The sequence below is a fragment of the Neolamprologus brichardi genome, chromosome 3 (assembly GCF_056152115.1).
Source record: "Neolamprologus brichardi isolate AB-2024 chromosome 3, ASM5615211v1, whole genome shotgun sequence".
In the NCBI taxonomy this organism is placed as follows: domain Eukaryota; kingdom Metazoa; phylum Chordata; class Actinopteri; order Cichliformes; family Cichlidae; genus Neolamprologus; species Neolamprologus brichardi.
Window position 1 is genome coordinate 31,703,917 of NC_142106.1, and position 13,305 is coordinate 31,717,221.

At 39.6% G+C, this 13,305-nt stretch overlaps 1 protein-coding gene and 1 non-coding gene across 3 annotated transcripts in view; one reads left to right on the plus strand and one right to left on the minus strand.

Moving 5' to 3' along the window:
- Positions 1-3,221: 3,221 nt before the first annotated feature.
- The window catches only part of adisspb (adipose secreted signaling protein b), a 41,319-nt gene continuing 31,235 nt past the window's right edge, over positions 3,222-13,305 (minus strand). For both annotated transcript variants that reach the window (XM_087836625.1, XM_087836618.1), the window contains exons 4-6: positions 12,493-12,631; positions 9,484-9,609; positions 3,222-5,500 (exon numbers count right to left, since the gene is read on the minus strand). In XM_087836625.1, coding sequence (XP_087692751.1) covers positions 5,400-5,500; positions 9,484-9,609; positions 12,493-12,631 — 366 coding nt within the window. In that variant the 3' untranslated portion in view covers positions 3,222-5,399. The remainder of the gene's footprint in view (positions 5,501-9,483; positions 9,610-12,492; positions 12,632-13,305) is intronic.
- Positions 6,903-6,973, plus strand: trnag-gcc (transfer RNA glycine (anticodon GCC)). Its single transcript has one exon. It is a non-coding gene; the product is annotated as a tRNA-Gly (tRNA).

The window sequence follows — 13,305 nt, forward strand, 5'->3', positions numbered from 1 at the left end:
TTTATTAAATGTCGCTATCGCATTGGAAGTATAAACTAATGCATAATAATAACAATAACAATTTTTCCTTATGCTGTGCTGATCTGAGTTCAGGTTTATCCTGAAAAAACAACAACAACAACAACAACAACAAAATTCCCCCACTTTTGTTTTTTAGTATCATCATAGTGAGGTCCAAATTTAATCTCCTGAAATCTCACTTACATTAAATCAAAGCGCATATTCTGCGTCACATGATACTAGTGTTTCGGACCTGCGCACTGTTTGGAAAAGCTCGTGCCCAAAGGCCAAAAGAAAAAAACGCTTTATTTGCACCATTCACCGACTGCCTCATCTGCGTCCCCACCACCACCACCACCCCGTGTGCGGATTGCGGCCTCGTGGAGATGAATCTGATCAATCAGATCAATCAACAGAGATTACTGTAATCCCGGAGGTCAGTGGGAGGGCACACATCTCACACAAGCTCTGCGCAAACATGTCCACGTGTAAGAATCCATGTAACGATTTTTATTAGAATTGTTAGAGTTTTCACTTTAACTTCATTTAATGAGCAAACCTGAGTGTTGCCTCTGTGGAGCCGTGCCAAACACAGCTATGTGAATATAAAAACGAGTGAAGCTTTTATCACAGTTTAAAGGGGAAAAGTCTCCCGCTGGAGGATTTCAAACGAGGACATAAAAGGCTGTACGAGCCTCTTAGAAACTCTTTTAAAACAAACAAACAAAAAAAACAAAGTGCGTTAGATGTCACACACGTGCCTCCACGGAGTTCCTGTTTGTTCGGTAAATGTGCGCGTGCAGTGTGTGTGAACGCTGCTGCTCGTTAAAACGGACGGTGAGGAGCTCTGGTTTCTCTACAAAGTTTTTACGTACAAAGTGGAGGAAACTAACTTTAACAAGTGGCCCACAGTGTAGTGGTTTACACAAAAAAATCCCTGGTTCAGTCCCGGGAGGAAAAGACCCGCCAAATAAAACCTGTGGAGTGACGCTCTGTAGACAAAGTAGCCTTCTGTGTGGCTCGAAGGTCAAACTGTTTGAACGAAATGTACCTTTATATAAATATGAGTTCGTGTTGGTATTGAAATGCGAGCTTACTGCTCTAAAATCTTCTTATTTTATTTATTTTTTTGCCCGTGGACTACTGAATATAATAATAAGCATGAGAAATACCCAAATTTCAATTTTAGATCCAGTTTCCCCCGTTTAAAATCTGCAACAACAAAAAGAAAAGAAAGAAAAAAAAATCAATATTTTTTTTAAACGGAAGGAAAACTTTTGAATATAACGCCACACTTCAAAGTTACACAAACTACACTATCGTTGTGGTAATGTTTTAAATTAGAATTTCACTTGAAATTAAATGAGTTTAACTAATAATGAAATTAAATTATTATTATTATTATTAGAGTTTTACAGCATTTATTAGAAACACACAGAAGATTATCAATGTGATAATTCAGAGCGCTTGTCTGGTGTCCTCATTGTTTCTACATGTTGCCTTTTGCTTTTCTCCACGGGATCCAAACACCGCTGCTGCTTACACTGGTCCAAACGTGACCACATATGAAAACAACTAAAGTTATGTTAGTTGTGCTTCTGTCTCATCACCGAGTATTTAAAGAGCTACTGACTCCTTCTTTTGTGCACGTCATTATTCAAAGACATGAGTTCACTTTAACAACAGGAGGAGTCTCAAATGACAAAGAACACAAGAAAGTAGAAAATCACAAGATTATTAGTTTAAATGCAGATCCGTGCAGCTCTGCATTTTTCCCCCAGACTACTTTTTTTTTTCAGAGAAAGAAAAAGTTAAAAGCGAGCTGTGATCTCAGTCTTAGGTCTAAAGGCTGTTTGTCCTTTTTTTTTTCTTTTTAAAATCATTTTTAGTTTGATGCGGCAGCATCGGGGCTGGCGAATCCGGATTTAGTTCAGGACACAGAGGGTCCCAGGAGCGCAGAGACCTCTGTGATCTGAACACTGCGGACTTTGTTCAAACTTTTTTTCTTTGTTTTTGTCCCCAAAGCCGCCCATCAACTGATGAGAAGAAGAAAACATCTGAAGGTCAAACGTAAACAAATTAGAAATGCGTCAGTTTGGTGTTGTGTGGACGTTTGTGGGAGGGTTGCGACCTTTGAAACTGCGACATTACGCAGTTGCAAGAGCGGCGGTTATTTAAGATTGGTTATATAATGTTTGCAAACGAGCAGGAGAGGAATAAAGGAGAGAATCCACAAAATCCTCTATTGCTTTCTCACGGTGCTTTTATTTATTGATTTATTTATAGGAGAATTTCCAGTGTGGAAGTTCTAAAGCGGAGCGTAAACTCAAGAATCGGGAGTAACGGCACATCGTCCCGGTTATAATTTTGACGCAGGCCTGCAGGTTGTTAAACAACTAAACCTGAACACGATGAGAACTTTTGTTGTTGTTGTGTGTGCACAGCCTGCCTGTAGATGTTGAGATAAAGTCTCTCTCTAAAAAATAAATAAATAAATATAAATATAAATATAAATATAAATATAAATATAAATATATATATATATATATAATTTATCTATTTATATTTCTACTTCTACACTTCATTTAATAGGATTGCTGTGTTGTCTGTTGTGTGGATGCATGCTGCTCTAGGATTAATAAAGTTTCTCTGATTCTGATTGTTTATAAAGTCCTGACAGACATATATGAAAATATGAGGTGGATGAGACGTTTTCTTCAACCTTTGTAATCCCATGTATTCAATTAAAATTATAATTGAACACAGACAAAAGTATTATTATAATTCTAGATCATGATCCAAGAAAAAGAAAAGGAGTGTAGTCCTTACTGTTTGGGACATTTACAGTAAATCTGACTAAGAGGAGGATGTCATGAGGTTTGTGTTGGACAGAAACATGAACTGAATTCTTGTAAAGCTTCCATGAACCGGTTACAGGTACATTTTGTGCTCAGTCTCATGCAAAACTTTTCTCCACAAAGATCCTGTAATGTCGAGAACATAAAGTAACCCTAAATCATGAGAAGACTTCAAAATTAATCTAAATTTTTTTTAGAGGATAAAAAACTTTTTTTTTCTATCCACTGAAGTCAAATAAAGAAATACTTTGTGTAAAAGACTGAATAGACTTTCTGCAGGATATCTGTTTGTGCAGTGACAGTGGAGACTGCCACCAAGCATCCTTGAAATGCACTGACAGAGGACACAAAGAGCAGCCAGACTCAAACATATACATTTTTTTTATTCATTTTCAACATTAAAAATACAAATCAAACATACCGGGAGCAAAAAATAAACTGCTACATTCCTGAAACCTATCGAGCACTTCAGCTTTACACTAAGATGGATCTCTGACCTATCGTGCACAAACAAACATCAAAATAATCTATCCAATCTTTACTATACCCACAGCGCGTGGTCTAATAATAAGAAAAAAAATTACACGCCAAATTTAATTCTTTAAGGCTGAATGCAACCAACAACAGAACGAGTAACAACAAAAACATGAACATTAACCAGCAGGAAGGAGATGTTAGGACTTCTTTCAGAGGAGATTATAAAGAGACGGCAGTGCAGCCAGATCATGGCACTTGATCTTTTAAGCACAAATGTAAGTTAGCAGAGCTCCCTCTGATCTGCAGCTGCACTGTGAAGACGGCACTGGGACAGAGAGGTGGTGGAAGTGGTGGTTTGAAACCTGCAAACTTCCAAAGCTTAGGTGCTTCCGGTTTATGACCTCAGATGTTTGAGTCCTGGGTGGCTCGGACTAACACTGGCTAAACCTGAAAACTGCTCGGGTGACAGGATGCAGACAGATGAACAACGGGGAGTTAAGAGACAAACGGGATGTGGCGATGAAAGGCACTTTTCTGAAGGCTTCATGGATTAAAGCAAGAGATTGGAGCTTGAATAGCTGAAAGGAAAAAGCCCCTCAGAGACTTAAATACCAAAGGATGGTGGTCAGTGTGTGTTAAAGCACTGCTTTAAGGGTCTACACATGGGCAGGAGATGTTGGTCCAGGGAAAAGTTTGGGATAAAATAATGAAAATGTTTTTAAAATGATTATTTGATAATAATATAACAACAATATTTAAACAAATTCCTCAGCCAATTCTTTCACCCCAGTTTAACACCCTTAAAACAACAACAGGCTATGCACACGTACACCGAATATTTGATTCAATCTTGTTTTGGTTACACATTTGTTTTTAATTTGGGGAAAACTGGCAAGTCAACAACATCTGTAGCTCAGCAACAACAACAAAAAGAAGAAGAAGGGGAAAAAAAGACGAGACTTAAAACACGAGAGGTAAACGTCAGATTTTGATGTCAGCTCCTCTTAAAGAACGAGAAGGAGCTTTTAAAGTACACACACCTATCACACAGAGTGAAAACCAGCTTAGAAAATCCTGACATATGTCAGCAGATCAGTGCCAGATAGCAGGAGAGCAGGTACTGAAGCATCACTTTCCCCTCCCTCCAGTGTGGCAGCTGTACATTCATTCCTCACCTACTGAAACAAGCCTATGTTTTATTTTGAAAGGCAGACTGGGGAAAGTGAAATGTTGGGGCAGGTTGGTTCAAATACAACAGACATATTAGGTATACCTGCTGAGATGGGTTTAACGTGAACACTGAAGATGCAGACACATTTTATATTTAGGTCTTCCTTTAAATAGAGAACACTGCAGCACAACTGGTAAAAGATGGCCTTCAGATTGGAGCACTAACGCATGCAGAGCTCTTTAGCACCCCCGATAGTCACACAGAGGTATTGCATGTTAAACAATGTTCCTAATTCGCTCTCGTCCTCCCTGAATTGTGCAGATTAGAGCCTTAATTTAGGGTCAAGCTTTTGAAGTCGTAAATGAGCCCTTGTTTACTCCTAACTCTATGAATCCAGGTGGACTTTGCACATCAGAAAAAGACTAAAACTGAACCACAAGTAGTTGTGAGGCTGTGCTGATTTACAGGCAGACGCTGCCCTCTAACGGATGAACAAGGAAAGCACAACAGTTGAAGACAGAAAAGCAAGCGGACTTAATTACATGTTCCTTCAGAGTGAAGGTCAGAGCTGAGGAATGTTTTTCACGTCTCAAGATGAAAACCATTTCTGAGGTCCAGTGAACAGTGAATCACACCAGAGGATGGATGGATGCAAACTGCATTTCGTTGCCCTGTACCTGTGCATGTGCAATGACAATAAAGTTGAATTCTAATTCTATTCTATTCAGAGGTGGAAAAGCTGCACAGCCCGTGGCACTAATCGTGTGTGTGTGTGTATTGACGGGCAGCTCAGGAGGTTTCTGTTTCTTTCTCTATCTGTGAAGATGGCAGGTGTGTGAACTTCTGTAGGCGTTTGTGGATGTGTGAAACAACTGGGAACAGAAGGCTGACATTTAGTCAAATCCCTGCCAGTCACTCTGCTCAGAGTCGTACTCGAGCTCCGGACCGATGCAGCGAACGCCTTCCAGCAGCATGGGGGTACCATGGTGACGATCTGGACAAGAGGCAGAGAGACAAAAAGAAATCGTTACTGTAATCAGAGCGATTCTTACATTACAATATGAACTGTAATGAGAGATTAATCAAGGCTGCTAAGGGCACGCTGGGAAATGACCTGCTTCACTAGCCTGAATTTACTCTAAGAGGCATTTAATGAAACTAAATAATCTATATGTTAATTTAAAACAAAATAAATACAGATTCTGATCCTGCACATATTCAAGACTCTTGTAGCTTTATTTACAAACCTAAATGTGATAAGTCAATAGTTATGTGGGAAATTTACATTTGAAAAAAGTAAAAAGACCTCTGATCATTTAGTACTATATGGCCCAGTGTTCAGGCATGAAACTGGTCTGCACATAAAAACTACAAATTTTAAATATTAACTTTAAGGCTTTTAGACGTGGAGGCGGCTCTTTGTGATTGAGCATAAGAGTCGATATCCGGCCACTAGATGGCTGCAGAGTGTAAAATCTGCAGAGAAACAGGTCCTAATTTCTGGACGTTCTAGTACCAGGAAGCCTTGTGCGGTTAGTTTACAGTGGATGGCGTTATGAGAGTGGCTGTCCCAGCACGAAGCCTGAATGACCTAAAAGCAACAAATTTTATTTCTCGCTCAAATTAAAGAAACATTGGATATCTATAACTTTTTCTTTCTGACATCTCTTCCTGTTTAAAGGGAGTTCTCCCTTCCCACTATTGCCAAGTGCTCCCTTATACAGGACTGTGTGATTGCTGGGGTTTCCTCTCTAATACTGTTGTGTCTGTACCTTAAAATATAAAGCACCTTGAGGTGATTGTCACTGTGAATTGGTGCTGTTTAAATAAAACAAAACTGAATCGAATGTGGTCCATGAACTACATCAATTTGAAACCCTTCAGATAGACACAGCCACTGAAAGTCAGGCACTGGAAATGTCTGACAGGAGTCAGTTATTTGGAGCTACATTACAATCTGACAATAACCTTTGATGGCATGTTCTGGTGCAATAACAATAAAACATCGTCAGCCTATTCCAGCCACACCTTTGCACATTATGAACAGTGTTTCACAACATCAAAGTATTTGAGCAAACAGAGGCAGAAAAGAGAGTGACATATTTTCCTTCCTTTAAGTCTTGTTGTAGAGCATTTAGAAGTGGAAACATGACCTGTGAGCACTTGGCTTTAAAAAGCTTAGGCATCGGTCTCAAACTCATGTATATAACCCACGATGTGCACACGGTGTGAGAGAAACAGACCGAGCGGCTCCTTTAAGAGAGGCAGCCCCCTCCTTCACCCCCCTCCTCCTTCTCCCCTGAGGCGTCTACTCTACTTCTCCACAGTCCCTCCCCCCACCCTGCAGCAGCAGGCGCATGCTTTTTTTCGTGACTGCAGGATACACACGCAGCAACGCATTGGTGGTTCAGTGGTAGAATTCTCGCCTGCCACGCGGGAGGCCCGGGTTCGATTCCCGGCCAATGCAGTTCATTTTATTTTTTTCCCTTCAGCCCTGATACTGCCAAAATTACTGCCAGAAGTCTGTCGTTAACTTTAAAATACACAGCTGAATGTACAGTTACAAAGCTTAAAATTTTCACAAGTAACACATGCCCCTCCCCTCTGGACACACGATATATGTCCATGAAATAATTAAACTACTCTGTCTGTCAAGGTTCTCAGTCATCCAGGTCATCGTAGTCTAAGGAGCTTGCAAAGAAAAGCGTCTGGACTTCTTTAAGTTGCTTGAAGAAGTTTCACCTCTCATCCGAGAAGCTTCTTCAGTTCAAAGGTCAAATGGTGGAGAGTCCCAGATCAAACTACTCCCACACGTTTGCGAGCTTTTCTGCAGCCACTGCTATTGTTATCTTACCTACTTGCAACATGTGAAACTCACTAATCTGCTTTCTAACAGTACATGTTTTGATCGTCACCGGTGAGTGGCTAAAGACTTAAAGCACTTTGACATCAGGTGATTCTTTGTACCATACTGTTTTGGATACACCGTTTTTTAAAGGTATTAAGAAATAACTTATATGGGCTCCAACAAACGACCACCTTAAGAATAGATGAACATAAAAATAACTAGCAGCTTTCATCATATTAGATTAAAATATTGGGAATGTCTGTTACAGTTTCCCTACAAGATAAAATCACTTTCTACATTTTAATAACTAACTAAAAACTACCATTAGGATTAAATGACAGCCTATCAGCCTCACTGGATATATAATAATTAACTATACATCAGATAACAACCATGTGTATTTATACAAGACTAAAGGCTCAGCCTGCCGCTGAGTTGTATTATACTCCGTCACTGATCTGATGTGAGCGGTACAGCTGACGTAGAGTTTAATCCATTGATCTGGTTTTCATCCAGGACTCAGTTACACACAAACATCTGAACAGATGTTCAGGCCACATTATGAGGATAAAAATAAACACTAAACAACACAGCCATCATTCATCCTCAACTACGCAAGTACCACACACACACACACACACACACACACACACACACACACACACGTTCTGCTATATTTACACAGACACAGATGGAAAAACACACTGCGCACCCCCTTTAACTAATTCTCCATCTGCTGAGAGAAACGCCACAGACTAATTCAGTCTCACTGGCATGGATTGAAGAGGAGGATGCAAATTTATTATTACAGCCTCCGCACAGCAGGACAGAGCAGAACAAAAGATTTATGGATTACAAGAGCCATATTGTTTCTGTCGTATCCCTGCACCACGGAAAAGGGGACTTTTTAAAATAATTGTTCGGTTAGTATTTCTGAAAGTTTTTGTTTTTATTATTTTAAAAATTTGTCCACAAAACAACTTTAGCCTTTCTTTTTTAGTGGTACATCGTGACTTACTTTGGTTGTTGTTTTTAAAAGTTATTCAGACCCAAAAATTCAAAGTAACCAGCAGGTGGCAGCAGCACACCAGAAACAAGCGACCTTTGGGCTTATCTGTTAGTTCTCCCTTTAAAACCAAAGAAGAAATGACTGATCATTTATAAATTAAAAAGTAAAATATAATGAGAATACACTCACAGGACACTTTATTAGGTACACCTCACTAGAACCGCGTTGGCCCTCTTTTTACCTTCAACATTGTTTTAATTCTTCATGATTCAACAAAGTGCCGGAAACATTCCTCCGAGATTTTGGTCCATGTTGACATGACAGCGTCACACAGCTGCCGCACATCCATGATGTGAACCTCCTGTTCCACCACATCCCAAAGGTCATGTCTACATGGATAAAAGCATCGAGCTGCTACAATGTGACTCGCTGAGTAGGCGCTTTCAATAATGCGTCCTTGAACAGGTGTACCCAATGAAGCGGTCAGTGAGGGCAAATTCTGATATTATGTAGTTTGATCATTTAACTTTACAGGTCATTTAACAGTCTGGGAGAACTACCAATTATATATTAATTATCAAATAAATCATTTATCAATAAGTTAATCAGGTATTTATGTATTTTACTTCATGTAAGAAGACATGGAGGAACAAACAAACAAAAAAAAAACACTTTTAAGAACCACTTCAGATTTTAGAAAACCTGTGGAAAATGTATGATTTGTTTCCACAAGTTTATGAAATTTTATTAATCAAATTAAGTGATAAAACTAAACCAAATGGCTCCTGGTCAGTTTGTCCTCTACACTTCATGAGGTAAATCGTCTTTGGCCTTCCTTTGAGGTTTTATGAGCCTTAGCAACTAATCTATGGAAGCCTTGCAGTCATTTCAGTTTAATAAGTTCCCAAATGATTAATGGTTTTATAATAGAAAGTCTCACGGGCATAGGTAGTCGTATGGTAATGTCTGAAAAATTAATCAACTACACAATGCCTCAGCTATAAAAAAAAAAAAGAAAAAGGTCTTTTATAGGATACAATGTGGTGTATTTGTAACTATTTATACAGAAGAAGCAGACAAGATTATATTATCACATATATGTTGTTAAACACAACCTTACCCATGACTCTGGCGTGAACTTTAACTCTGACGCAGACGTCGTCGTTGGTCTCGCTCAGCAGCATCACCTCCTCACACAGAACTCCCTCGTGCTGGGTTATGTACTCGCACGTTATCTTCAGACCTCCTGGAGAGACATGCAGGACAAAAAAATAGCAACAAAGACAGAAAAGAGAGTAAGTGTCGTCTTTATTGGCACGTTTTACTAACGCACGCACATCTCTACTTTATCTTCTCTGCGTGAGATGTTTTTTATAAGGATAATTCGAGTGTCGGACAATCCAGAACAAAATGTCAACGGGATGGAAAAAAAAACAAACACAGCTGACTGATAAGCACATGAATACACACACACACACACACACACACACACGAGACAAACATAGTAGCACACCTGTTAACATAATCAGAGAGGCTGAGAGTAATATAAAGGGTGTGACGATTAACTGAAAGTAAAGGTCAGTAACCTGCTTCAATTACAGGCATGCAGTCGTCATGACTCCCAGAAACCTCTGACCCATTTCAGCTGTTTTATTGGCCAGGAGAAGCTCACGTTCATGCTAGCAGTTAAAAACTATCTTTTTTTAGCCCACACGGGTGGCAGATGTTTAGGGTTTACCGACTATTGCGGCATGACGGGCGGCAGGAACACAGAGAAACACAGGAAAGCGTCTGAAAGTCAGATCTGTTCCTATGATTTTTTTTTTTCAAAGAAGGATCTCTGTGCTGACATGAGCTGAACTGTCTGCTGCTGTAATCCTCAGCCATCTGGAACTCTGCAGCCAGTGACTGTGCTGCCGAGTTACTTACTTTTTAGCTTAGCTATGCTTTCGAAAAATATGACTGCCACTATCCTTCAACACAGTCTGAACTCTCTGCTTTCTTGTAATGTCTTCAAGTTGGAATAGTTCTTGTGGGTTCTTGAAGGACCGTCAAAGCCCTTTTTTGAATGTTTCTGCCTTTTATTATGTTTTCTGTCAACACACTGCATCAATAATGTTGAGTTACGATGAATTATAATCTGTTTTTTAATGCTGTTGCCAATCAGTTGATTTCCAGTTGGAACTGCACAGCGGATTATTTTGCAGATCAAAATTAGCCGAGGTGGAGGTGGCAGAAAGCAGATGTAAGAATTTCACTGGGAGTGACAAGAATGGACAAGATTAGAAATGAGTGCATCAGAGGGATGGCTCAGGCAGTTTGGTGGCAAAGTTAGAGAGACAAGACTGAGATGGTTTGCACATGTGCAGAGCAGAGACAGAGGATATATCGGACAAAGGGTGTTGAAGATGGAGCAGGCAGGCAGGAAGAAAGGAAGACAACAGTTGAGGTTCCTGGATGTAGTGAAGGACATGCAGAGGGTTGGTGTTGACAAGGTAAGAAGAAGAAGAAGAAGCAGCAGCAGCATCATCATGGTGTTAATAGCAATTTAATGTCTATGACAACAAAGAGTATAAAACCTCAGCATTGGTGCCCTGGATGGTTTACCTGTTTTGTGATCATTCACTGGAGATAGGTGAGATTGTTGGTCAGTGAAAACGTGTTACAGAATATGAAATGTCTCATTTTTCCCTACATTTTGATATCAGGTCATCTTCTAGCCGTGATTCCTTCTGGGTCAAAGCAGTTTTCTAATATGATCGTAGTCTGAGGTGTTCAGTTGGGTACTTTTTTTTTAATGAGATTTTGATATAAAATGACCCAAATGTATTGTAAACACAGTACCAATGACCTTTATACCACAAAAGGTCTGCCTGACTCACAGTTTAAACAGGAAACTAATGACTGTAAACTGTGCAGATGCAGCTTGTTTTACATATACTGACTGGGAAAGAACAGGGCTTCGTGTCACTGAAAGTGAGGGCTGAAGGATGGCAGCTGATTAGTTTAACAAAATAACTATCAAAATGTACCAGCCTATCTCACAGCTTTAGATAGGCATTTAATTGAGTTTTTACCCTGTATTTCACCTCTCAGGCAACATACATGTGAGCTGTTAGTGGAAGACATTTCCTCCATTTAATTGAGATTATTGTGACTGAAGTAACTGCTCTGCTCCCAAATTACAGAACGTATGATAACTCATCTAATCTACAAACATTTCTTCTGTAGCCAAGCCTCTGCTTTTGGTGCAACACATTTTGTAGTTAGAATAATGATAAAGGTACAACTAACGTCAATAGCAGCCTGCATGCAGATCATTCTAGTAACGCTACTCTGTGTTGTTATTATGGTTTTTTCTTCTTAGCATCAGCTTGCTAAACGCCGGTAAGTCTGACAATATTACAGAGTCTGGTCACTGACTAAAGCCGGATTTATGCTCCTGCTTTTGTCTCTGTTAGCTCTCAGAGAGAGGGCTCATGGGAGTTCAACCAATGCAGAGGCTACAGAGGTACACTCGCCTGCAGTCCTCCAAAAACAGACAACACAATGTAAACCTTGTGCGATGTACTCTGGAGAGGCTACAAAGCTTTGTATAGCAGCGCACAGGCTAACAGGGCAGCACCATGGTGAGACCTTAACAAAGTAATATAGTATAATATAGTCATACGACTCCTAAATGGATCAGCCAAACAAAGAAAAAGAAGATGATATTATGGTTTTAAAAGCAATAGGAGTATAAAACCACAGCATTGTTACTGACATATTAGACTTTAGGCCAGCCTGTTGTGCAGTCCTTATGCTATATTCACTAATCTGTTACTACTGATTTGGTTTTATTACCTAAAGCGAATCTAAAATAAACACATCTGACATAAAGATTGCACTACATGAAAAATTATTTTCCCATTTTTGACTTTCAGTAATCATTAAGCTAATGTGTTACATAACACTGATCATGATGGACAAATCCCAAACCAGTGACCTAGTTTAGCTCAAAGTCATCAGTCAAAAGATGCAACACTGATAATTTGAACGTAATTACAAATTTACATTATTAAAACTCAACCTTCTTTTCACAATTTTAATGGAAAACTGTTTTTTGTTTTTCCATCGCTCGTGACCTCACCCTCTTGTGCCGGTGTGATATCAGTGATCCGGAGGTGTGGGCCGGGTAGCGGCGCTGGACACACATTTTTACCCAGAGCTGGGATCTCAGGCAGGGTGAACACTATTTCATACCGGTGCTGTGTCTTCAGGAAGCCGACCTGTAGAGAGGGAGAAGAGGTTTTAAACAAGAGTCCAGCACAGATTTAGAGATGAAGGCAAATCGTTTTGTTTTCTTTCTCCTTCCTTTATTCAGCCGCAACAAAGGGAAAGAAAGGTTAGCTGAGCAGAGACGGTCTATATAGAGGATATAGTGGCTGAGCCGTGCTCTCACATTTCATAGTGTAAGCTTATTACGGGTACATAAAAATGATTTATTTTATGGATACATATAAGCTCTCCACTACCGGTCTGAGTTTTCCTTGAGAGAGTCCTCTAATTGAAATGATTATCTATGGCTTCAGTGATTGTAATCCCATCACCTCTGCCAGATTTTCATTGTAGCCTGATGGGGAAAGAAAACCAAACTACCCTCTGAATTTCACTCAACTCCAAAATCATTTTAGTGACGCTAATCGCGCGTGTGTGAAGCCTTCAGCACTTATTCTTCTACTCAAGTATGAAGGCCATTAGCTCCATCACCCAAACAACTTTAGCACCCAATGATGGTGGACATTTAGCATAGCCAGGATCAAGTGCAAGAATTGCAACAAAAGAAAATTAACACATTTGTTTGATTTCAGTACTTTTGAAACAAAAAAAGGCAAACAGAGAATAATTTTATGCTTTCAAATGTGAGAAATTTAGGCTTTTCCAAGTTCTAATACAAACAAGT